A 26,945-nucleotide genomic window follows, 5' to 3' on the forward strand; every position below is an offset into this window, starting at 1 on the left:
CACTGGTTCTGACTTGATGTCAGTAGCAGGATATACACTGCTAAAAATAGGATCTAAGCACTTAAAATACATAGTCATGTGCATGGCAGTTTGGAGCATTTTCTGTCACTTTTGAAGGTGATGAAGAAAAGCAGATCTCTGGCCAAGTATATGAAGAAAAAACATCAAGGAATGGAGGAAAAACTAAGAAGCTTTGGACAGCAGGATCTGCTCCTTCAGCCTCCTCTTAACTGAGTTGCAAAGTTCAAGAATTGGATTTGTACCACCAGGATTACCAACACCTGCAACAGCTCAGGAATGTGTCCAGCTGCATGCATGGAACTCCAGCAGTGCAGGAGGAGCAGCAGGAGGAGGAGGAGGAATGCTCATGTTACCTCTGGACATTTATAGAACAAGAAACCCAAACCTGGCAAGTGAGTGATCACAAGAATTTCCTGCCTCTGCTGCCACATTACTGAGTGTAATTGAACAGCCTGGGAGCAGAAGCAGGGGACAGCACAGGAGCCACCCCAGAGCAGTGCAGGACAGCACAGAGCTGCACTGCCCCTCCAGCAGCACAATCCTGCAGCTCCTGCAGCTCTGGGCCCTGCCCAGGAGGGTCTGGCAGTGCTTCCCTGGGTGCTGGCACTGCCCTGGACACTCAGCACCTGCCCTGGACACCATCCCAGAGAGCTCCTGCCTTCACACCTCGTCCCAGCCCAGAGCAGAGCACACCTGCCCCACCTCAGGCCAATGCTCAGACATGCACATGACTCTTACCAGCTTTTTTCTGTTTGGGTTTTTTGTTTGCTTGGTTTTTGGTTTCTTTTTTTTTCCACAGAGAAGGGATTCCAGGCACTGCTCAGCTTTAGGAGATGAGAAACAACCGGTTGTAGCTCCATATTCTAAATTACATTTGTGAAAAGAGATTACAAAACAGTGCATTTCTTGTGCTTTTCTTTCTGTATCTGAATTCAACAGAAAAATGGCAAGGAGTTAAATTCTCAGTACAGTGTTCTTTTTCTTTTGGATTAGCATTTATCTGTTCAGGAGATACACAGCTCACTCATATCCACATTTCAGCAGCATTCAGATTCTTCACAGAGCCAATGGTTTTTAAAAAAAAAAGTACTGAGTTATGAAATAAGATCAATATCCAGTGTCCTGCTAATAAAGTCATATTTTAATATAAAATATTCATACAGCATACTCTACACCTCATTCTCTCTGCTAGCTGAATACTGTTACTGACTATTCAAACAGAAAAACTTCAACCACTTTGCTCTTCAACGTTTTGGAGGGACAATAGTTTCCAGCAGCTACTTTGATCACAGTAGTGGGGGAAAGAACAGAGGGAAAGACAGGGGTTTATGTTCCAAAACTCTAGATTAGGTTACGAAGTCGGCTGAAAGAGGGAAGTTTTTCAGAATGTAAGGACTGATCCCACTCAGTGGAACACGAAACACTGCACTCATTAGTGTTTCCATTAGAAATTCTCCTTCCTACACTACAAGTCACCCTTGTGCTCTCTTCCTGCCCAGCACGAAACCTTTCTCCCCTCTAGAAACAAAACTTAAGTCATTGCTCCCCTCTGTTGTCTTCTGCTCTCTCGGTTAGAGTTAAATAATAATTAATGTTGCTATAAAGATGAGTTAAAAACCTCAGCCACAGCCTTGGAGCCCAGCAGGGTGTCTGTCATGTTTCAGGGAGCTGATTAATGTCCGTCAGTTTTGTGTCGTTCAGGATTGCACGGATCCTCTCCAGGGAATCTGCCTGCCGGATCCTCTCCAGCTGCACCTGCAGGAGCAACACAGGGATGCAGTCAGCAGGGACAGAGCCAGAGCCAGGCACAAAGGGGCTCAGAGCCAGGCCTAAAGGGGCTCAGAGCCAGGCACAAAGGGGGAGAGCTCAGAGCCAGGCACAAAGGGGCTCAGAGCCAGGCCTAAAAGGGGAAAATCCCAGGGCCAGGCCCAAAGGAAGAGCCCAGAGCCAGGCCTAAAGGGGGAAGAGCTCAGAGCTCATACCCAGGCCCAAAAGGAGAAGAGCTCACACCTAAACCCAAAGGTGGAAGAGCTCAGAGCCAGGCCCAAAGGGGGAAAACCTCTGAGCCAGGCCTAAAGGAAGAGCTCACACCCAGGCCTAAAAGGGGGGAAGAGCTCAGAGCCAAGCCCAAAGGGAGGAAGAGTTCACATCCAGGCCCAAAGGGAAAAGCTCAGGGCCAGGCCCAAAGGGAGGAAGAACCCAGAGCTCACACCCAGACCCAAAGGAGGAAGAGCTCAGAGCAAGGGGAAGAGCCCAGAGCCAGGCCTAAAGGGGCTCAGAGCCAGGCCTAAAGGGGGAAAAGTCCAGAGCCAGGCCTAAAGGAAGAGCTCACACCTAGCCTAAAGGGGGAACAGCTCACACCCAGGCCCAAAGGGGGAAGAGCCCAGACCCAGGCCCAAATGGAGCCCCCAAGGGATCCAACATCACCAGGTGCTGAAGAACTGCAAGGTGTGAAGGAGCACAAGCTTAATGTGGGCCCAATAATAGGAAGAAGACATGAGGTAGTTGTGATTTTACAATAATCCCCCACTTTCTGGGGGTTCCAGGCATCACCAGCACTCTGCGTTTTGTCCCATGTGCAGTCACTGACACTGTACTGGAAAACTGGAGATGTGCAAAGTGAACCTTCCCAGGAGCAGCCCCACACGTGCCTCAGAGGCTCTCAAGGTCACAGCCAAAATGCTCTTGGAGCAAACATCCCATTTCCAGGCTCACTCCTTGCTCTGCTGATAATCCAGTTTAAGCTGTTTCCTGTCTGCTGAAAAAGGGCCCAGCAGAACTGTGCTGGAACCAATGCAGAGAGCACAACTGATTTCTTTCTCACACTCAAACTTTCACCATCCTTGCAGTAGGATCTGGGTTTCAGTTATAAATCCCCAACTAGCATTTAATTGCTTTTTAACCCTTCCTTTGAATTGCTGATAACTAACTTGGCCAGTGGACCAAGGTCAGGGAAGGGAATAACCCTGCCAATAAACCACAAACCTCCTCTGATGGTCATCTCACACTGTGTAGAGTGCACATGGCACAAGCCACAAACTTTCTGCTTAGGGCAGAAAGAAAACACAAAACACAGAGCTACAGTTCTAACTGAGCTCAAGGTTTACTAAACTACCTGCAAGCTGTGGGAGAGCCCACCACACATCTTCAAAGTGGTGGCTGTTTGCTCTAAGAACTGCATAAAACAGTGCCTGCAGGACTTTAAAACCCAAAAACTGAGGAAGAGGACAAACAAGAAGCAATTTCCCTAAGCAGGACAACTCAATAGTCTCCTTTGTCCTCCCAACTCCTCCACACACAGAGCCAGAGAGGACAGATCTCTATTGTCCATCCAGCTAAACTGTGTCTAGTAAACAATTCTCCCACATTCTGGTGTTAATTTTCCAAGTAAACCTGAATGCCTGGCTCAGAAAATGTGCAGTTTGAATTCTGCTGGATGTCACTGAGGGCCTGGCCAAGGACTGCAAGGAGATGGGGCTGAAATTCAGCAGCTCCTCTGTGAGCAAAGCTGGAACATAAAGGGGGCACAGACTTTGGGAACACAGACTCTGAGGGTGAGCCCAGACCAGCCTGACTTCCCCAGGACCCTGAGAGCTCCTCTGCACACTAACTGCAGCAGAACAGCCTGGCAAACCTGGATCAGCCTCAGGGACACCCATGACTAAACTCCTTCCCTCAGCCACCTCACATCAACCACAGGTTCAGTTGTGGAGGAAATACAAGGATAACAACAGAGACAACTGCAAGGACCAGATTTTAGAATGTATAAATAGAAAGCAATAACTATAACATTAAGAACCATTTCATATATTCAGATCAGCTCCTTACTTTGTCCTCAAATATTTGCACCTGAATGATTTGCTATGAAAATATCACGTTGGAAGCATCAGGAGATGGACAAGGAAAAACACAGGTCTGGAAGAGCCATCATCTCTGGCCCTGCACAGTTTCTTTTAGTGCAATAACTGAAAATTAGCTAGAACCGTGTAATCAGGATGGAATCCCAATAGCTTTAATAATAATATCATAGTGGGAATACCTGAGCAGTTTATTACACTAACAAATTCTAAAATAGATCATAAATACCAACATAAGAAAATTTACAACTGCTATTTCTTATTTTGCTCAGCTCTGGAGAAATAATGAAACTAAAGCAGTCCTTCCACATTGATTGAACTCTTACCTGAAGTGTCTGAGAAAGCTTTACAAAGTCTCTCTGCACTTGCTCACTGACATCCAATTCAGTCTGCAACCTCTGGGCTTTGTTCTTCTCTTCAAACACCAGCTGCTCAAGGTTGGCCTGAGGAGGAAAAGGTTCTTATGCTCGAACTGAATAAAAATCAGCTTGTATAAACTGATTAAAGTGTGATACCAGAGGAAAGCAGCACAGCATTCACAGGGCAACAAACCAAACCAGTCTTTCCCCACCTCAGTTTTCCAAAATGCAAAATCAGGGGGTAATACCCATTAATAGGTGCCAATAGACTGGTTAAGGTATGAAAAAGCCCAAAATCCCTTAACAGCACCATGAGCAGGGATCTCAAAATACAAAGGCAGAGTTCTGAGTTTCAGTGCAGTAAGTTCATGGTAAGGGCAGTAATTGCTGCTGGCAATGTAACTGTCTTGCTGTCCTGAGCTGTAGTCAGAGAAGTGTTGGGGGAAAGGGCATAAAAAAACCAAAACCACAACAAGAGAGGGCAGAGAATGAGAGCTCAAATCACAATTAATTCACCTAAGTGTTTAAGTAGAGCCTCTTCCTACAGCAACTACAAAAAAAACCCAAACATTTCTTCAAAAGCATCAAAGCATCCAAGCCAACGTTTGGTAATCAGGACACTCCACAGGCTGGAATGTTCCTGAGCCTTCCCCTGGGAGGGCAATCCAAGGGATGTCAGGTCAGCAGCAATTCAGAGCCACCATTTCACAAATCCCAGTGAAAACAGGGGTGAGGATTTAACCACATCCAGAGGACATTATTGCCCTGCCAGTTTCTTACCAACATTCAAAAGCTTCTTTTTTTCATTCTTAGGTAGTGCCACATTCTCTGACACAGCTGCTCATCACAAAAGATGCAGATACACTTCACATCCAGACATCATAGCTACCTTTGCTGCAGTCTCCTTCTTCAGCTGTTCTTCTAAAGCATTCTTTGCCTCCTGCAGACTCTCCAGCTGCTGCAGGTTTTCCTGTGAAGAACTTTCCAACTGTATAATAATAATATAAAAAAAATTAACTAAACTTCATAATATTTCCATCTCCCACAGTCCCTCCATAAGGAAGTCTAAGTATCTTTCAGTACTTAGGGGACTCAGAAACACACCTAAATAATCTCTTCTAGGGGCAGAGAAAATACCTGAATAACACCATTCTCTCTCCATTTATTTACTTCTGGAGCTGGAGAGAAATATCCAAACTTGACATTTAGGTCAGTTAGGTAGTCTAGTAATAGGAATTACTTAATCCAGTATTTAGATTACAGATTAATAAAACAGATCAAATATCTTTTAAGGAACAGAACTATGAATGTGTCCTACTCCTACACTGGCACCAATACAGGAAAAATAAAAAAACTCCTTTATTAAAAAACCCCACACCACCAAACCCAAAAATCCCACAGTGAAAGAGCTTCTTACCTGTTCCTTTTCTGCTTTTATTCTTTCCAATTCAGCTTTTAAACTGGAAATGGAAGCTGAAAAACAAGAATATTAAATCTTAAATGCAAGAAACACAGGAAATTGTTCATACCCTGTTTACTTCTGTTAATATTTAAAGGAGAATTAAGCTCATGTTACATCAAAGGTACCTCAAAAGCAAACAAATAACTGTACTTTTGTTTTCAGCTGCACAGCTTTGGTGTCTCTGCTTTCAAAAGTGCACAGTATTTAGAATTCAGGTAAGTCTACACACAGAATTCAGACAATTTTACTACAAAATCAAGTCTTTGTGCACCTTAATAATTCCCTATATTCTTATTCTGAGACCATTTTACCCCTGCTCACCTATTTCCTCTTTGCAATTCTCTATTTCCAGCTGTAGAGTTTCTTCTATATTTTCTTTCAAATATTGTTCAGCTTGGATCTGTTCCTTCAAGAAGAGGATCTCTGCCTTCAGCTTCTCCTCGAGGTGATCTGCTGCTGTCCTCACACTGATGATGTCCTGCCTGTACTTGAGGATCAGCTCCCGGAGCTCCTGCATCAGGATTAGCAGAGATGGCATTTGGCATCACCCAGCTCTGGGCTATCAGCACAAGGACAAAGCTCTGCTGCTCCAGGGTCTGTCCTCACACCCCAGACAAAGCTCTGCTGCCCCAGGGTCTGTCCTGACATCCCCTCCTGCTCCCAGCAAGGAATTACAGCCACAGTCAGCATGGCCACAGGAAATGGAAACATGGCAAACATCCCCATGGGTTTATGATGCTCCTCCTGTCCTTCAGCACCACCAAATCTTTTAGGCTGAAAGGAAAGGAGTGCCCATGAAAGAGATGATAAGGCTTATCATTATTCAAGGCTTTGGATTATCACTGGTTTTAGTTGGGCAGAAGTGACTGACTTCACCTGAATTACTGAATCAATACAGCGGGGCTCTGCTGACTGAACACCTGTGTGCCCAGTTAAAAAATGCAGCTTGAACTGGCTGAACTGGGCCAAACCCACACCCCTCCTGACCACCAGTAAACTGGTTTTACAATCCATCCATGCCCTGAAGCAGCCATGGCACAGAGGGACCACTGCCTGGCTTTGTCCATCACAGACTCCCAGGGTTAAAACCCCAATTCCTGTTCTTTGTGCTGTTTGAGACAGCTTTTTGATAAAGAATAATACTCCAATGAGACCAACTCAAAAGCACTGTTTGTGTTAATGATTTAAAAATGTTTTACCTCTGTTGCCTCTGGTAGAATGAAATCTTCAGCCTGCTGTAAGGACACGTGCAAGCTGTGTTTTCCTTGAAGACTTTCATTATCTTTTTGCAGTCTCACCAACTCTTCTGAAACCTGTTCCCTTGACTGTGTCAGGACAGCCTACAATGCACAGAAAAGCAGAAATTCACATTGAAGGCCATGCTCAGATCTCTTCTGCCCCATTTACTACCCCTACTTTCAGCAGTCTGGTGAATTGATATTATTTGTAAAGAAGGGAAACAAAATGATGCTGTGGATCAACACCAGCAGCTCCCTCTTGCCTGGCAAGGCCAACTTTAGGGGTCCAGGCAGAGAGGAGGAAGGCAGTGATAAATAAAATCCAGCTTCGTTCAGTGTCCCACTTTCCCCCTGTGTTTATTCATTAGCAGGCTAAGCTCATGGAGGGGAAGGAGGGTGGGGAACCACAGGTGCTTTCAGGAGCAAATTATCCAAAAACCTGAAATATTCACCCTGGAACTTTCCATGGTGGGTGTCTGCCTCCCACTGTCCTCCCAGGAGAGCATCAGAACAGCTGACCCCATGAAAAGGAAAGGGATGAAGAGGACATGGCTTTGCTTGCATTACAAAAGAAAAAATAAATCCAGAAGAGTTTTCCAAGAGGAATGGAAATGGGGAACCAGGGACTTGAGCAATAGCAGGAGAAGCAGACTCAGATCAACACATTCTGAATCTCCTGCACATCCACCAAACATGTTCTCATGCAGAGCATCTCTGCCAGCAACGCCCTGATGTGCTGCTCACAATCCCTGACCCCAAAAATGCAATACTGGGGTTCATGAGGATGAATTCTCTCAGTCCCCCACAAATGCTGTGCCAGGGAGGAAAAAAGAAGAGACTTGATTCTGATATAGAAAGGAATGAATTGCTCTAAGGAAGTCAAACTTAGTTCTACAACATGAAGTCCTCTTCCAATTCTCTGGCTTAATTCCAACAAGATGCCCAAAAATAGTTGTAAAAAATTAAGCTTCCATACATATCTCTCCCTGGGTGTTAGGGCTGCTATTTTAAGTTTGACCTGCAACAACACTGATCATTCATCTTTAAACCTGAGAAAATATTCACTAATGATGGTGCTTGTGATGAATCCTAAAAAAGAGTCTTGAGAAAATCTTCTGTCTTCGGATTTGAGGTGAAGTTGAGATAGCAGAGACATGGAATTGGACCATGAATAAGGGGGAAAGAACTGGGCAGTGATGTGCCTGCTCCTGAATGTGCAAGAACACAGACAGCAGCACAGAGTGACACAAACTGATCCAACCCCAGCACTGCCATCACAGCTCACTGGGCCAGGCCCTCTGCAAGTGAAGATGCTCAAGCCTGGCTGGGCACACAAAGCCTTTTCCAGACACACTGAGCTCCCAGGGTCAGACAAACAGGGCTGCTCATGATTTCTGGAGTTAACCTGTCTTACCATTTGCTCCTGGACACTTCTCTTGGCTTGCAGAAATGCCTGCTGCAGCTCACTGAGGAAATTCTCTGACTTCTGACACTTGGCCATGAGCAAGGAGATCTTAAAGAAAGAAAACACAGACAGACATGTAAGATATAAAGCATGGAACAGATTCTGAAAAAGAGATAATTTCTCTTGCCTGTTATCATTACTAATAGGTACTTTGAAATTTCAAACTAAGCCACTGAAGTTTATGTTAATTCTTCACCCAGTCAAGCAGGAAAGCAGCTCCAGGCAGCAAGGACAGATGCTGTGTTTCTGCACCAACAATATCTTTATATTCTACTTACCAAACTCTGAATCAACAGTTAATTCTAATAAAATTTACATGTAAGCCACTTCAGAGACACTGAAGGGAAACTGAAGAGCTTTTTTCTAAGTTTTCAGCATTTTTTGAATTTTTGTACCTTTCTCTGTAGGCACTTTCAAAAACTTTACAAGTCATTCCACAACACATGTGAGATTAATCATTACTTAATTAACATCACCCTGGTACAGCCAGAAGAACATATAAACATATTTCTGCTGTCTAAGCTGGACTTTGTCTAATGATTGTTTCTTTAGTAAGAAAAAATATTGGGTAGGATGGAAGAGACAAAGTTCACGCCCAAGTGAAGTAAATTCAGTGTCTGGTACACAACATGCACCTACTATTGTAAGCTTTAATGGGCCAAAGATGATTTTTTTCCTTTTTATTTTTAACTATGACTACCACCCATTATATTTGGCTTCATTGTTCCAGATGAATTAGGTACACATCTCAGACTGAAAAATCCTTTCAGTGGGCTATTAATTTAAAGGAGTTCAGTGCCTGCTCAGCTCCTCATTACTGCATTCTTCAGCACAAGCACATTAACTGGGTGTCAAATGTTGATAAGAGCAGGTGGTGGAACAGAACCACTCTTCTAGGAACAAAGCTGTGCCCAGGGCACAGGGCTCTGTTTGCATGTTTGGGTCCTTTCAGACACAGGTCACTCCAAAACTCAAACATTACTCACACTCCTACAGCTACTCTGTAATGGGAGTTCATGATTAGAGATGATATTTTTAAGCCAAAATTGGGTAACACAATATTAGAGACACAATAGATTTATCTGGAAACTGTGGCAGACTCAGGTGGAGCATAACTAACCCTAGAAATTCTCATTTGTGTTGCCTGTACAGCCAGTAGCCCATCCATATATAAAAAACCACAAGTTCTTGTTACACACTTTTGAAGAAAATTTCATCATTCCTGGACCTCAATTACAAATCCTTGTACCTGATTAGAGGAGTCCTCAGCACTTTGTTTCATGTAATCCTCCAGTTCCTGTTTATCTTTCATTGTCTTTTCCAGCTGGTCATTAGCTTGCCTCAGCATCACCTGCAGCTTTTTCACCTGTGTTGTCACAACAAAATTAATTCATTTTTCATTCTCTTGGGGAGAATTTATTTCCTGAACCCTTTCACTCCTCAAACCAACAACATAAAATCCCTCAAAAATCAAAAAATCCTATGAAACTCAGGAATTTTTTTGCTGTTGAAACAGGCTCCAGCAGAGATTATCTCCTTAAGGAAACATGGGACATCAAACTGCCCTGGACCATGGCCATGTAATGACTTCAATCATTTATTTCAAAGCACAATGTGACTCATGCCTTCCACACCCATCTGAAAATTGTTCTTTGGTATATGGCAGGAAACAAATCTCCTCCAAGACTTGAAAGTCATTTTATGCTGCTAGGATGAGGTCCTTTTCTGTTAACAGATCTTACAGTATCAAAGATAATAGAATTTAATGCATGACAAGCATTTTAAAATATAAATTATTAAAGATACTGACTTCAGCATGGGCATAATACTTTTTATAGAACACTAGTGCATGGCCTTACAGCATCAAATAAAGGGTTCTTCAAGGTGAATCCCTAAGAAATTCATGTACTTGACCACACATGAATAACAAATCAAGTTATGTCAAGTTATCCAGTATGTTGATAGTGGTCAATTAAAACCAATGAATAAAACAGAACCCTTAGTAGTTCAAAAAGCTACAAAAACCTGGCTAAAGCAATGAGAGAATTCCCACCTGGTCTCTGGTCTCAGCCTCCTGGATCTGGATCCCTTGCAACTGCTTCTCATAATTGGAGCACATGTCACAGCGCCTGCCCAGCTTGTTCCCTGCATTCTGCACCTGCAGGACACAGAGTCAGTACCTGCCCTGAGCCAGGGGAGTCCCCAGGGAATGCAGGAATGCCACACACAGGACACAGAGTCAGCACCTGCCCTGAGCCAGGGGAGTCCCCAGGGAATGCAGGAATGCCACACACAGGACACAGAGTCAGCACCTGCCCTGAGCCAGGGGAGTCCCCAGGGAATGCAGGAATGCTCCACACACTCAGGTGTGGTGTGGCCACAAAGCATTGCAGACAAAAGAGTGGCAGAATCATGTAAAGGCAGGATTGAGTTGCTCTACAAGTGAAGGATAACTCAAATCAGCTGGGGGATTTCAGCTTTTCCTGCCATGGGTCCCACCAGTAAAACAAAAAGCCAAAACACAAAGAGTTCATCAAGTCACTGCTGTGTTCTTCTGACAAACAGAAACCAAACAGGAGAGGAGAAAATAAGTGTTGGGGAGGGCAGCAGGGAAAGCAAGAGTAAATCTGCTGTCCTGCTGGAACTGCAGTGGTTTTGGACAAAGGGATAAATGGAAGTTTATCAAAGTTCCAGCTGCAGGTCAAGTTTGAGCTGAATCTGTGCTTGTGTTTGCTTCTCCATGTCCAACCCACAGCAAGAGGCATTCACACCCCAGTGTGTGCTCCTGCCTCCAGAACATGTGGGAAGCTGCATTTCTGTTCTGGATGCTGAGACAGGGCTAAAGTGTCACCAAAATGTAAACAGGCCAAGAGAACCCTCAGAGTAAGGATCTAACTCAGCTCTGAGCTCAGGATGCTGTAATTTCTCCAGATATGGCAAATCAGTAGGAAAACAACAACAAAAACAAAGCAACTTTACAACAGGTTTGGAGAGACCTCCTAAACAATGATTTGCACTAAGTTAAATTTCAACAAATTGAGAAAAAAAAGTCAGTTCTTCATTTCATCTGGCCTTTTCTCCTTCACTACATTATTTTCTTTTTTTTATTCCCATCTTGTCTCCCTTTTCACCCAGTATGGATTATTATCTTTCCCCAATTTTTCGCCCTCCTAAAGTGTTGCTCCTTCCTCTGAAAGAAAAACCACAGGAAACCCCAAATACTCCACTTTTCAGCAAAAAACCCCAAATACTCCACTTTTCAGCAAAAAAATACAAGCCTTGAACTGGCATCATATAAAGCTGCTGAAAACTGACAGACAGAACACCCAGAAGCAACAATTTCCTTGGTCATCCACAGCGCAACTGGGCCAGGGTTCAGTCTAATCTACTGCTTGCTGCTCTCAGAAATGGGTTTGTGATGATGCAAGTCCCCAACAATTTCCTGGAGCCTTTCTGGGGTACTCTGTGTATAGTGTGTGTATATATATATGTATATATATATATAGTGTATATATATATATATATATATATACACTATATACTATAGTGTATATATATATATATATATATATATAGCGTATATATACATATATGAGCAGCCAAACTATACTCCACTTGGGTATAGTTTGGCTGCTCATTTCCAAAGTGCACAGCCCTCAGCAAACCCCCCCAGCACACAGAGCAGCACCCCCAGCTCTGCTGCTTCTGCTCCTCTCTGCCTCCTACTCATCCCCAGCTCCACTATAATGCCCTCTCCTCAACCTCCCATTTTCTCCTGAAGTTCTCCCTCCTTTTTCCCCCCTCTCAGGCAATACTGAGTTCCACAGTCACCTCCTCAAAATCCAAAGTGTTTAGTAAAGCTGCCTGTCCCAGGGGCAGGGCCAGCTCATCCACCTTATACTGGATGTGTTTCACCCACAGAAGCATTCCAAGAGGGGAAAGTGAACATCTGCCCTGGATGTGAGCTGTTGCTTCCCCAGCTGGCTCTGGGCAGAGCCCAGGAGGAGGAGGAGGAGGAGCAGGGCAGGGGGACTCACCTCCTTCTGCAGCAGGTTCCACTCTGTCTCGCTGACCAGGCGGTACCCACTGGGGGACACATAAGCACTCTCCACGCCCTGGGTGACACTGGAGAGCAGGGAAGCAGTCTCTTCTTGCTCTGGTGTCATTGCTTTGATTGCTTTTTCCTGATCTTTGGTCAACATGAACCCGCTGGGCATTTGCAGGGATCCGAGGGAAGCCGTATCAAAGTTCTCAGACACTGAATCTGCTCCAACAAGTGGTCCAAAATCTGACTCATCCAGATTCCCAGCAGATTTTGCTTTGTTGTTGTACCCTAAAGCTTTGGACTGTAAGGATCCAGATGTGCCCAGACTGTCTGTTGACTGTGCTCTCCTAAGTCCATCTTTAAACATATCAGTGTCTGGTTTATTGAAGGATTCGCCAGAGGAAAGAAGCAAGTCTGCATCCAGGGAATGGACTGAGCCATGGGTGCTGTTCACATGCACCTGGAATTGAAAATCAAGGAATAAAACAAATATTTACTCCATTTTAGTGGTACAGGAGCAATGCTGGACACTAATAACAAGGCATGGCAAAGGCAAGATTAAATTTCTTGGGCAAGAACATTTGCTTTTTAAGTTTAAGGTCACAGAAGAAGGGACAGAGAACTGAAATGAACCAGTTAAAATTCAAAAACAAATAAAACAATTTTAAAAAGTCTGCTGTTAACAGAGTGCTTCTGTAAGACTACCTTCCTGCCAGACAAGCAAGGACACGGTCACCTTCCAGCTTCCAATTTGTGAGGCAAGATGCTTCCCCTGAAGAGATGTACTAGCACCATTCCCTCTGCAACCATAATCTACACAATAGAAGGCAAATACTCCACTTCCAAAAGGAAATTCAGAAGTTTTTCATAAAACAAAACACTTTCCATTAACACAAAAATAAACAGAGAAAAATATACTTAAAATATACTCCATATCGACAAGTATATGTTGCTCTTCTATTTTTCTCTTCTGCTTTGTGTGTCTAACAAAATACCAAAATATTTTCTTCACAATGTTATTTGTACATTAAAAAAAAGAAAAGGGAAAAGGCTGGGCTTAGACCCAAAGGTATCCTGGGGAATGCCAGCACCAAAAGCCACTCAAATTGTCCTGTGATGTGCATCAGGCACATGGAGCCTCTCGATCTATTTTTGTTTTTTGTAGCACTGAAAAGAGAGCAGTAATGCTTTATTTAAAAAGCACATGACTGCTTTCAAAATACCTTCCAAAATATTATGCACTTCTGCTTTGCCATTAGACACATAAGGAAGTAACACTGGAACCAGGCTCTTGAGAAAAATTATCATTTCTGAAATAGGTCCAGAGACCAGCAGGCTGCTGGCACTTCATATAAGTGCTTGTAACCTATAATATATATATATATAATATAGAATGTATATATAATGTACTACTGCTTTATGACTGTTGTAAATGCCTTGTTTTAATCATTTTTAGGTGGAATATTTCTATTTGCATGTATATATACAAGTTCATAATAAAAAAGTCAAGGGAATACAGACTTACATAAAACTGCATTTTCAGGCTACAGTTGTTCTGTGATAACCAAAACAATATTAACAAATCATCTGTTTGTATTGCAAACAGCCCAAGAGAGAGGATCTTAGAAGCTATAGCAAATTATAACAAGTTGTAAGAACTGATGAATGACTGATTACAATATATAAAACATATTCTGAACAGCTAAAAAGGTCATAAATAACAAAACCAAACACATATACAAACCCAAATCACTCTGAAAATTATGCTCCTCAAAATATAAATTTTCCATGATGTATAAATCTTAGAAGCAAATAAGTGTTGGGAATGATGGACTAAAGAATATGCTATGAACTGAGATTAAAGAAAACATCAACATATAAATTTTTTGTTCCTCACCAATGTGCCTCATTTGCATGTCTGGACATGGAAGATACAAACAGTATTTGAAACAGAAAGTGAATATAGGCTAAAGGGTAAAACTAGATCTCAGCTACATTTAGATCTCATGATTCTGAATGTCTTTCTGCATTCTGAACTGTTATAAATCCTTGATAAAAATAAAAAAATTACTTCAGAATACATATATTAAAGTATATACTTTTTTCCCTTCAAAAATGATAAAAAACCAGGCAAAACACTGGCTCACTCAAGTCTCTTGAAGGTTAAATAAGGTCCTGTAGCACAAAAACTTTGTGGGTTTTTATTAATTTTTCCTTCATCTGACTCACAAAACCAAAATGGACCCTAAGAAAGGCTAAGTACAGAATTCAACAATTTGATTAGCAAAGTAGCTACAACACTCTTGTTGAATGTTCAGATATAATTGCCTTAATCCTGAACATTTAGGTGTGTTAGAACGTGCTTAGAAATCCCAGGAGGACCTACCAGCAGTTAACCTCCAGAATACAAAATGTAAATTACCATTTTTAATGGCACCTCTCAGGATGGTGCACTATTGTCTTCCAATCTTAATTAGGATTTATACATTCAACTGCAACTCTGTGGATTTTTATTGCCTAATAAGATTAGAAGCTACAGAGAATAGAGGGCTGTAACTTTGCATTTGTATTTGCAGTGAACACCCTGAGGAATGCCCAAGCACAAGTAAAAGATTCAATTGTTTTACCTCTTCATTAGAGAGCTGGGTAAGGGTTTCTTCAGGGGCCAGAGAACATGAAGCCTTTGTTTCATCATCTGAATCTTTTTGCTTCTCTTCCTTTCTCTTGCTAAGCCTTTGCTGATCATCTTCTTCCTAAAAATCAGTGGTCAACAGAGCATACACAGAAAACAGGATTCAATTTCACCATATTAGTCATGATATCAGCTTTCATGATAAACTAAGCTACAAAGAAGACACTGAAAAAGGATTATTTTGGTTAAAACCCAGTGGTTTTCACATAAATATTCATTTAGTTAATAAATACAGTGTTCATTTCACAAGGCACCCAAACTGACTGAAGTGAGAACTTGGCAAGTTTGGTGGCTGATTCATGTTCTAGAATGGTTTTATTCAAAAAGTTAGTTTAAAATTCTAATTATAAAGATTAGCAAGTAACAAAACTATATGTTACACTGGCTGTTGTATAGACCATGAATATGTAACATATCTACCCCTAAAAAACCAATTAACAGCCTTTACACAAGCATGAACATTTAAAAAAAGTGAAACTGGAAGTGCCTTGATCACTAAATGATGGAATATAAGGGATCAAGAAAAACCCTAATAAATCACTAAGTCGTAAATATGTACAATCACTTGTGTAAGTTAATTTAAAATGAAAGTCTTAATTTATGCATAGGATATGTAGTGGAAGGCTGAAAAAACCTAGAAAGAAGTGAAACTTGCTGACATCCTTAACCCAGACATTTGGCATCACAGATGACTATTTCTTCCTCCAAGAGTAATTTCTGGATATTTTTACATTTTCATTTAATTTTTGGCAACATTAGAGCTCCTATATACACCACTATTAAAATACTTGTCCAAATGGGGTCTGTTGTAACTGCCAGCTGTCACTAAAGGGGAGATTTCAGTTCAAACTGCCAGTTCTCATTTTTTGAGCTATTACCACACTTGCACTCAACATGTGATTTCCATGCCTGTTTCACCACAGTAAACCTACAGTATTACAAAAAAAATTAATAAAAGCAAAAGAGGAAAGCAGCAGGTAACCTGATCCTTTTTTTTCAGCTCCTCCACCTGCCGGAGCTGCTCTGAGGTGAGCACAATTTCCATCCTCTGCATGTCCCTCATCAGCAGCCTCTGGGACTCCAGGAACTGGTCATTGGCTTTCTGCCATGTGTGTTTCAGCTGGTTGTGCTGCTGCCTCTCTTGCTCTAGCAGATGGCAAACTATGCAAGCAGAGAAAAAATTCTTCTGAACCACAAGCATTTAAATATCTTTTCCAAAGAGAAGCATTTTCAGGAATAAAAGTAATTATTGGTCTAATTAAGAACAGTCAGGCTTTGTTCAACAACTATTTAGGTTAATAATGTCTTATTTCAAACACCATTTTCTTAATTTCCAAACTTGGCTTGTGATTAGGGATATATTACTGACAGTTCAAGATTTCCCAGGGAGAAGACTAAAGCCTCAACTTCATTCATGAATTCTAACAGTTTGGGTTTTTTTAGAGGTGGGTTCAGAAAACTGTCTTCTACATCCCTATTTGCTTCAGCAGCAGGTCCTGGTTTCCACTCCTCTGCAGTGACACTGGGCTGTGGTGCCCTACAGGGACATTTCCACACTCAGCACTGCCACACCTCAGGGAGCCAGGTCTATACATTATGGAAATAATGATCATAATTATGCACAAGTACAATATACACATAAAATCATTTCAGCAAAAATGAAGCTTGCAATGCTTTAAAAACTTAGCAGATATTCAACAACAAGCCTTGAGGGAATGAATGACTCTGCTGGTTTTCTGACATAAGGGAATTCCACATTCAATTCTTCTACAAACATTTTATGGCCTTTCACATTTACAAGTCCTGCTTCCCTCTGCCAATTTCTTTTCATCAAGTTCATGTAAGAAATGATAAAAGAATTCCCAGCTCCACTGGGTTTTGCATCCTCAGTGGAAGAGAGTCAAAGGACTATTGTTAGGTGGGTACCTTCATGCAGCTCCTTCCTCAGCTTCTCTGCATCTTCTTGCAGGACTGATTTTTGTGTGTTGAGAACAGCCACATACATCTCCAAGTCTGTCCTACACGACTTCTCAGCTTCTAAATAATGGTTCAGTTCTTTAACCTGAATAAAAAATAACCAGCTCAGTGGGGGAACACTGTCAGACATTTCCTTCTTGTTAGAAGTCATAGTGCTGCCTGTTCAGGTAATGTACAGGTGCTGAAGGACCAGTTTATTTGCAGAAATCCCAAATATTCAACTACCAATGTGCAAGCAGGGCCTGTATTTACTTGTGAATGAGTTACTCATTAAAATTCTAAGCTAAACCTATCAGTGTGTCACAGTTATAGCAGCTGGATCACAACAGCAGCACTGAGCACAGATGGTGAAAAGGGAAATATCTCAGGAAAGCAGACAGTGAAGTAATCAGTGGTGATAGGCAGGATCTAAATAACTGATAAATGCTGATAAGCTAAGAACTCATTAATTCAAAACAGAGTAGTCAGAAAAAAAATTAAAGAGGCAAGCTTGAAGTAAGCCTAAGAGGAGAGAAAACTTGGGGGCAGACAAGAAAAGAAACTTTCCAACTCATGAACAACTGTTGCAAAAACAAAGGAAAGTCTATCAACAAAAAGCAATTTTATCAAGAAATACTGAAGAAATAGATGTGAATTTTTTTTTTTTAATAGCAGAAATGAGTGTCCTGCAGAATCTCCAGGCAGAACCTTATAAGACAGAGCTACATAAATATCTGTCAGACTTGATGCCGGAGAAATGGATTCCATCTTGGAACAAGGAACAAAAAGAAAGATTTCTTTATGGCATTATTCAGTTTTACAGTTTGCTGAGTCAGAAATCACAGGAGGTTTTATCTTAGAGAAAACCAAAGCCCTCAGGCAATTCCTAAGTGGCTGCAGAGAGCTGCTGTTCATATGGGACACGCTGACGCCAAGGCAGGGCTCAGGACAGCCTTGGGCTGTGCCTGCCACTGATGGTGGGGACAGCTTTCCTGCCCTAGGACACCAAACCTTCCATCTGCTGCCCTTTAAGCCTTTCAAATGGCCAAGTCTGACTTCGTGGCTCCAAGTGTGCCAATAACCTAAAGGCCAGGTGGCTGGGAGAAGAGCAAAGCAGATATTTTTTAGAGCTTTTTCTATTATTAGTGGACCTGGAGCTGTGTAATTTTTTTCTAAACCCAGATCACACACACATAGTGTAACTCTCAAAACAAAAAGATGCAAAAATATATTTAGCCCAAATATGATATTTGAGCTCCAGGAGACAAGAAGGGCATGAAGAGTTTCCCAATACACCTTTTCCCCTCTTATAAAATTTGACTTGTCTGCATCAAGCTAGCATGCTGCAAGATATAAATCAGGATCCAGTTAGAGCTCCACCTCACCTCTGATGCTGCTTTTATTTTTTCTTCAGCTTCTGCCAGTTTCTCCTTCAGGGCTGCAATCTCTTTCTCCATGGGCATCACAACTGAGCGCAGCTTCTCGGCATCTTCCTGAGCCTGAAGTTCAGACAATAAATTATAATGCACCATCAGAATTTCACAACAGTTCCCTTTACTGGAGACAGTTGGAGAAAATCTCTACATCAACAAAAAAAGCTGACTAAACTTCCACTTTCAGTGCTCATCTTTACTGCTATTAATTTAGCTCAGCAGCCATCACTGTGACAATGAGCTGATATTACTCCATTCACAGAAGGCAAGTAAATTTTAAGTCTATGTATGGGTTAAACCACAAGTATCTGTTTTAAAAGAGAATGTTAGCAAATTTATCACTCTTGATGCTTGGGAGAAAATGTATGGATCAAGCATTTAAAACAATGTGCACTTTTCCTTTATTGAAGGCCTTACTGTCCCACAACCTGCTGCCACATAGCACATATGAAAAAACCCAAAAGAAGTGCATGATGAGATACTGATCATGCAGTTGCTTACTCAAAAAGCTAAAAGTAAATGGAACTGCACAGTAATGTCTAGTGTAGCTCAGTTCTCTTTTAGAAGATAATTTTTCAACTTTACATTACTACTGATGGAGCATCAGGTTTTGGTGTTACTGTACTGAATATTTCAAACTATATATAGACAATTTATGCCATGATTTCTTTCAAAAAGCAGCTCTGAGAAGATCAAAGAGCAGCAGAATTAGAGGATTATTTCAAGGAAAGGGGGAAAAAAAGGGAAAACCAGGTAAAAATAGCAAGAATTAAGATGAGACATAGCATTCAGGGTTCAAAACCAGAACTGCACATTAACGTGTGGCCCTGACATCCCCATTTCTTAAATGCTCTGCCTTTTCTTCAGGGATGCACTGCAGACTTTCCAAGTGAAAGGAGCAGCTCCCACAGCCTCCCCAGGAGCCAGCAAAACACTCAAATACTTGCTGCAGTGAGACTCTCCAAGGCACAGAGAATTCCAGCATTCTAATTTGGGCTGGCTTTGTGCAAGAGGCTCAGAAGGCTCAGCTGTTCTCTGTCTTCTACTGGAAGAACTCAGCAGGGGAGGGAGGGCAGGGAACTGTGCCCCAAAGCTGGAGTTTCAAAAGATGGCACCTTTCATAACCTCATCAGCAAAGACAGACAGTAAATGATAACAGTAAGTGATAACACTCATGTCTGGTTTTGAAACTAGACCAGAATGCAGGTTTTAGAGGTTACTCATTTGACTTTCAATTTCTGGTGAGCTTATTGACAACTGTACTCTGAGCAAAACTTTCAGGAAGAGAAATAGAATATATTTTTAATCACTGAAGTTTTCTAACTTAAAATTAATAGACAAAATAAAATGTTATTGCAATACGTGTCAATTATATAAGCACTACAATTTTTAAGCTTTACAGAAAATTGTGAAGACAACACTAAATTAAATGTCTTTACATTTAATTTATTTCTGCTACATTTGTCACTGCTGAAGTACCAATAAAAGCTGTGAGGAAAGCAAGGGATGTCACTTGGCAGTGAATTCAATACCAGGGACATGTGACTGTCATACACACCCAGACCCTGGTGCTTGCAGCCAGCAACTCAACAGTCACATTTTTCAAACAAATGGGAGCAGGAGTTCCACTTCATGCATTGCTGTATATTTCATTTATCATATCAGTTCTATTCATTTCATAGAATGAATTGAACATTCTTTTCTAATTATTCAGGATAACTGCAGCAATATTTCACTGCCAGCCTGGTTTCACATGGCTCACCACAGAATACAGAGCAACAAATGTGCCTGTGTAGGAACCAAGTAGTTCAGAGAAACAGTCAGAAAGTTCTCTGAAAGCAAAACCAGACTGTGAACAACTGGAAAGACAAAACTGTATCACATTTCACATACAGAAAAATTACTCCAGCTTTTACAGCATGGTAAACAGAGCTGAAGTTTGACACTGTGGTTGCAACATATTGTAAGGATCCCTATTAAAGGTCAGTGTGATCTTGAGCTAAACACTCCCAACAGCCTCTCTTTGCTATCAAAAGGAATGCTGGGCCCTGGGTCTGCTCTGGACATAAAGCAGAATTACTGAGACTCCAAAATCGAGGTTAAAGCTCCACTCAACCTTTTATTAAAAGGAGAATATCTGTTGTGTTGAAAAATGCCACTTAAAGATACTGTCACATGTGGCAAGAGGTGCCACAGCACCAAATTTCCTGTGCTAAGAGGTGTTATTCAGACTCTTCCAGAGGTGTGATCCTTAAAACGTTTATTTCCTTTTAACTTTTTATTAAACTTAACTTGGCTATCAACTGCCACAGTCTTACACACTTACACACGATCAGCTCATCTTTACTCATTCCTTAACCAAAACCAAGCACCCAAACCACTTCTGCCCCAGCCAAACCTGCTTCCCCCAGCACAGGGGCTGCAGAACACACTGAGGGACCTGCAGACCACAGCAGGAAAATGACTCCATGGAGAGATAATGCTAAAAATGAGTCCAAGTCATTTTCAGAGGAACAAACATCTGACTGGAGAAATCCCAGGTAACATCATACCTGAGCTTGTTCCTTAAAAATGAGACAAGTGGAAAACACACAGACACAATTTGAAGATTTTTTTTTTTTAAAGCAAGACTAAACCATTTAAAACTTCTCTAAATTTATCCCACTGTTTGTCACCATTACCAACAAAAATAGCTTACTGTATATCAGATTTTATGGCCAACTCTGTCACAAAAATCTGATTACTCTTCCCTTCCAATTTCCCCTCTCCTGACTAATAAGCACAATTCCTAAGAGGAGCTTTGTACTTTGCTGCTCTCTCTGCTGTACACAAAATACCTGCTCTGCAGACTTCTGCTACTCAGAGTTTGACACAACTGTGCTAAGAAGAATATTTATATTCATCACAGCTCCAAGAGCAAAACAGTTCCTTTCCTGAACAGAAAATGAGGTCTGACTTAAATTAAAAAAAAAAAAAAGAGCCAAGTCATATTTTGCCAGTGGCAAAAGTTTGGGCACAACTCATCCCCATGTCCAGAGGCAGCTCAGTCATTCCCCAGCAGGGAAGTACAAGCTGCTGTGCTAGATTGCTTTTAGCTGCTGTGAAAACAAAAAAAACCCAGACCTCTCTGGTACTACAACCCAACAGGAAAACAGATTTTTATACATCACTGCCAAGTTTACTAAGATTAATCACTAGGTGAGCATGTTAATCATTAGGTCAAGGTATCCACCTTTCTTGAGTTGGGAAGGGAGATTAAGAAGGCAAAGTTGCAAGGTTTTCTTAGAAAATTATTTCTTAGAAATCATTGGTTTATGATACAAAATCACAGAACAGACAAGTTCTCTATAGAAATTAGCAATTTGCAGCCTGAAATGTATCTACAAGGAGAAGCAAACAAGAGCATGTGTTCCACCAGACAAGCTCTTCCTGACAAAAGAACACATAAAGATGGAGTATAAGCATTGCTGGCTGCAAATGCCATTTTGCATGAGGAATTGATCACAAGTCTTCAAATAACACATCCCAAGTGATCAAGAAAGCTCCTCTTTTCACACTGGCTGCTGACACATGAATATTCATTATTTTGCTGCCCAAGCAAACCTTTTTATGGGCTTGGGATTTGCTTGTTTGTTTTTAGGTAAAATTGAATGTCCTCTTCCTAATTTTGATCTAATTCTTAGTCTCCTTGAGGAAAAACCTCACAGGTTTAATAATAACAAAGAAGATTAAAACCTCATGCAAAGCAGTTTAAGCAATTATTTCAAGCTGCACTCTGAAAACCAGATTTCCCCCTCCCCCTCCTATTACATAAGGTACATGCTCCTCTGCTTTACAGGCTAGAAAGCTTTCCAAACTCCTATTACCAGAGATTAATAAACCGATCACCTTTTCCTTTAGGGATATTTAATTCCCTTTTAAAGAACTATAGTTGAAAATGCTGTTTATCTGCTAAGCTGAACATCTCTGCTAAAGCCACTGAGTTTAGGTGAGCTGTGCTGTCATGTCAGCAGCTTGCAATTTCAACTTACACAATCAGTAATTTCAGATTAAAAATATGAATCAGTTGAAAGAGATTGTTCTCTGGAAGTGCTTATTGGCAGGTAGTTGGGAGTGCAGTGCCAGGACTTCTACATTGTGAACTCTGCATCTCCTGGGTTGTTTCTACAAGACTCACTGATCCAGTTTTGAACCTCCATTCAGCTTCAACCAAAGTCTTTTTGTCCTTAAGACTAAAACCTTTTCTTAAAAACAGTAAATGTCTTACAACTGCAGTGGGATTAGAACAGGCTTTATCCTGACTTTTACCTTTGAAATCAGGGCTCCATGAAGAGCAGTCCCACAGCAATAATGCAACTACAACTGGCAATAGTCAGGAACCTCTTCCTAAGTCTCAGAAAAAGAATTCCTTTTTGCAACACTAACACTGATTGCTTGCTACAACACAGTAAAAAATAGCTAAAATGTTTCTCAGGTGGAATGTTTGTGGTATTCCATACTGCATTTCTTCTGCAGACAGCAAGCAGGAACAGGGACAGGCAGTGATGTGGCAGATTACCAGGTGTTAACCTACTTTATTGAATTTCAGTCACTACTTTAAATTTGTGTTAGAACACCTTGAAGACTAAGGTAAGCCTGCTGAGATGAGAAATTCATGAAAATGCAAGTTATTATAATAAGATACACAAAGATTTTATAAAGTACTGATCTATCATGACAGGTTCAATTTCCTTCCTGTCTGAAACACATTAAATTTTCAACCTCAACAAAAAATAAAAAGAAAATTCAAACTCAAGACAAGGCACTTCAATCTACTTCATCTATGAACTTTCCTTAGTGTCAGATCTTTGAATAACTACAACAATATCTGTCCATACTCCAGAGCAATTATTTTTCATCATCTAGAGCCTGTTGTTTTGTGACAGCAAGGTTCTGTACTTCCTAGGGAGGCAGCAGAACTGTGATGCACAAACATGGCTTACTTTAGAGAAAGAGGAAAGACATCTTAGATATTCTGAGATTTTAATGGGCACTTTAAGTTTTTAAGAGCTGGAGAAAGAAGCAAAAGTAAAGAAGAGGAAAGAAAACTTTATAAAACTGCAGTCAACCCAGAAAAATCTAAAGGTGGTTTTACTTGAGCTCATTTGACATCATGACAAGTGCCTTGACAAGGCTGCCTGTTTTTACAAGCTGAAGGCTAAACTTTACCATCTTCTCAGGTGCAATTCTCTCACTGAATGCACACAATTAGGAACAAAGCTTTTAAGGCTTTAAATGGATTAGGTCATGATGACTTCCATGAACAAAGGCTGGCAGCACCAGGCTCTGTGAACTGCTGAGGAATTACAGCAGCCACAGCAATGAACCCAAGCCTGACCCCAGGGGCCTATCCTCAAAGAGAAACTGAGGAGCTCCTTTCCAATGTTTCCAATGTACCTTTTTCATTTCATTCTCCAGGTTTTCCTCCTCCTGGCCCTCTGACAGTCTCCTCCTGAGCTCTGCAATTTCCCGCTCCATGTTCTCGCGGTACTGGCTCCACTGAGCCCGCTCCTGCTCCATCCTGTGGTGATACTGCAGCTCATAGTCACGGACAGTCTCTAGAAAACAGCATTTCAAAACTTCTTTTCAATGTAAGTTAAAGAACAGGGCTTTAGGAAGTCCATCTCCAACCACTCAATGATTTCCTAAGATTAATGGAAACTAGGACAACTCTCCCTTCCCTCAGACTCCAGCCCCAAAACCCAAATACATAAGTAAAAGAACTGAAACTAAATTTCAATTAGTACTATCAACAGAGCAGAGAGAAACAATCCCCAAAAACTGTGCAATTCCTAATTTCAAGGTAATGTACATGACTAATATCCTGTTTAGCAGCACACAAGTACATCATTGAAACAAATCACTACAGCCTTGAAAAGGTACTCCAAAATGCAAAGAAACTCAAACTTCTCACATAGTTTCCATTCCCCCAGGATTCACACTACCCATCTCAACTCAGGAGCTGCCTGTTTACACAGGGACAGCAGCTGGCACAGCTGAGCCTTCATCTAGGCCCATGTATCTGTGTAGATCATAAATAAACAGACATTTGTGTACTCAATATACATGAAGGTTTGTCTGTTCTGGGTGAAAAGCACAATGAGGTGATGGAAAAACAGCCCACAGCTGACAGGTTTTAGGCTCAGGATAGTGTGATCCTGTCTGTGAACCTTTAAGAAAACACATTTGTGGCAATAGTCTGTTACCAGTCCATATCCTTGTGTTCATTTCCTTTGTCTCAGAAATGTCAACAGCTGTGCAATGTGCAAATATAACAAGGAATAGATGAGAACTATTAAAAAAAAAACACCCAGGGCTGAGAGAGCAGCATGTGCAGTCAATACCCTGGGGGAAGGCCCATGTGAGTACTGGAGGGACACTTGACTGTGTGAGAGCAGAACTGTGTTCACACAGAAGGAAAAAAGAGAATCATGCTGGCAGCTTAAAGCTGTTTGCAGACTTGTCAAATTACAGGCATCATACTTATCTTTGTGGAAGGATGAAGTATCACATTCATAGTCCCACAAAAAAGCTTTGCATATACATGAGGTTCCCATGGCCATGAATTCTAAATTCTGTCCTCAAGCTGACAACAAAAAACCCATCAAGCTCCTTTTCACAACCCTGAGAACTACACTTCATCCAGCCCTTCTGCAGCTTTCCCAAGCCATAACAATTGCCCATACTCTGAGGAAGAGCAGGCACAAATCCTTATAAAATCAGGGTGGCTGATCTCAGCACAGGCTTGCCTGGTTGTTACCTTTCATGATGGCCTGGAGGGAAGCCACTTCTTCTTGCCACTGCCTCTTGACCTCATCGATGGCCTCCTGCTTGGTGGTCTCTGACACTGTGGCTATGGCCTTGATGTTCTCCATCTCAGCGTGGGCCTCCATCAGCTGCGTGCGCAGCTGGCCCAGGTCATCCTGGGCTGCCTGCAGCACTGCATTCTGCCTTTTCAGGTCCTCTGAAAGGAGCATTGCACACATTTAGCTGCATTCATGAGTTCAACCTGAAGGGTAGCCCCTGTTGCTATGGCAAAGAGCAGAAGGGAGTGAAGGGAGCACTGGTATTAAAACATCTACCTGTAATGACTGAACAAATGTTGGCAGGTCTCTTCAGGGAATGCTTTTTCTTGACTTTGCTTGCCCTTGCCTTTTATTAAAGCATCTTATGGATGCAGACACAAAGCAGACACTAGATATAACTAGGATCAATATACTGTGCTTTTCATCAGTTCTTACTATTTAACTCATTCTGGTAATGAATCTGCAAAAGGCATGAACAGACTGGAAAACAGTTTTCCCCCCATTTCTGGGACCAACTTGGTTCTCAGTTTGGATGGAACACTTCATATTTCTTGAACAGAAACGCTCTGTGACCATTTTGGAGAAAAGAAAAATACACAGCCTAATTTGCTCTTTACCAAAGACTTTGGTAGAACTGAGCTTCTACAAAGAAAAGAGATACATTCAATGGAATAGCCACTATTTCTCTAATTGTTGCAAATATAAACAGAAATTAAACTAACTTCATATTATCCTCCTGAGTTCTCAGCTAATCTGAAATAAACAGCTCTGAAAGACATACATTATATAATTAATTCCAAAAGCACTAACATAAAATATGTATTTTATGCCCACATAGCCTGCTTCAATTGCAATCCCTTTTAGCAAAAACATCTGGCCAGCACACAACCAACACCAAGCTATATCCATGTATTTCCCTCAGGGCCAAAAAGCTGAATCAATCCTGGTGCTCTCATCCTGATAGAGAATATAGAACCCAGAGCTAATCAAATACTTAAAAGGACATTAATCCTTGTGTAAAAAAAACAAGACCTTGTGGCATTAATATTCTCAGTTTTCAAATGACAGTATTAAAGATGGGTCCCAACAGCCCCAATTAATGTTTAGGAGAGGGTCTTGGAGACAGGGAGGGGTAAAAGCTTTGGGGGGGGGGGGTAAAAAAAAAGAAAAGTAATTGCTTATATATTCTCCTCTGGTGTCCTTTCACTTCAGTAGCTGTGAAAGTTGGGTTGTTTCTTCTTCCCCTATCACAATTTATTTTGTATTTTTGACTGTACCAAAATGGGAGAATTATTGATGATCTCATAAGTAGTGTCTTGTATCTTAAACTTCCTTTCATCCAGCCTTAGAAACACAAGTAAATAGGCTTGCTGTATGATCCAATCTTCATTATGCCTGTTGTATTTCTGCTCTCATAAGCTTATACAGCAGCTGCAGTCCTAATGCATTATGTTTTGGCTCTGCTTCCATATGTTAAAGACAGGAAAATCATCAGAATTAGATAAATCAATCTGGCTCTCAGAACAGCTATCTCTACTCTCTGATCCTTCATCAGATATTTGAGCTCATATG

The 26,945-nt window shown here is 41.4% G+C and overlaps 1 protein-coding gene across 1 annotated transcript in view; it reads right to left on the reverse strand.

Moving 5' to 3' along the window:
• Positions 1 to 776: 776 nt before the first annotated feature.
• The window catches only part of RABEP1 (rabaptin, RAB GTPase binding effector protein 1), a 44,845-nt gene continuing 18,676 nt past the window's right edge, over positions 777 to 26,945 (reverse strand). Inside the window, exons 3-18 of the mRNA XM_054287061.1 lie at positions 25,328 to 25,531; positions 23,965 to 24,125; positions 18,481 to 18,594; positions 17,066 to 17,201; positions 16,122 to 16,300; positions 15,075 to 15,200; positions 12,440 to 12,907; positions 10,456 to 10,560; positions 9,652 to 9,768; positions 8,352 to 8,450; positions 6,899 to 7,039; positions 6,021 to 6,210; positions 5,655 to 5,710; positions 5,127 to 5,225; positions 4,205 to 4,321; positions 777 to 1,776 (exon numbers count right to left, since the gene is read on the reverse strand). Of these exons, the coding sequence (XP_054143036.1) occupies positions 1,675 to 1,776; positions 4,205 to 4,321; positions 5,127 to 5,225; positions 5,655 to 5,710; positions 6,021 to 6,210; positions 6,899 to 7,039; positions 8,352 to 8,450; positions 9,652 to 9,768; positions 10,456 to 10,560; positions 12,440 to 12,907; positions 15,075 to 15,200; positions 16,122 to 16,300; positions 17,066 to 17,201; positions 18,481 to 18,594; positions 23,965 to 24,125; positions 25,328 to 25,531 (2,414 nt within the window). The 3' untranslated portion in view covers positions 777 to 1,674. The remainder of the gene's footprint in view (positions 1,777 to 4,204; positions 4,322 to 5,126; positions 5,226 to 5,654; positions 5,711 to 6,020; positions 6,211 to 6,898; positions 7,040 to 8,351; positions 8,451 to 9,651; positions 9,769 to 10,455; positions 10,561 to 12,439; positions 12,908 to 15,074; positions 15,201 to 16,121; positions 16,301 to 17,065; positions 17,202 to 18,480; positions 18,595 to 23,964; positions 24,126 to 25,327; positions 25,532 to 26,945) is intronic.

Source organism: Melozone crissalis, unplaced genomic scaffold (genome assembly GCF_028551555.1).
Source record: "Melozone crissalis strain CALT ecotype California unplaced genomic scaffold, PUWL_Pcris_2 ptg000057l_1, whole genome shotgun sequence".
NCBI lineage: Eukaryota > Metazoa > Chordata > Aves > Passeriformes > Passerellidae > Melozone > Melozone crissalis.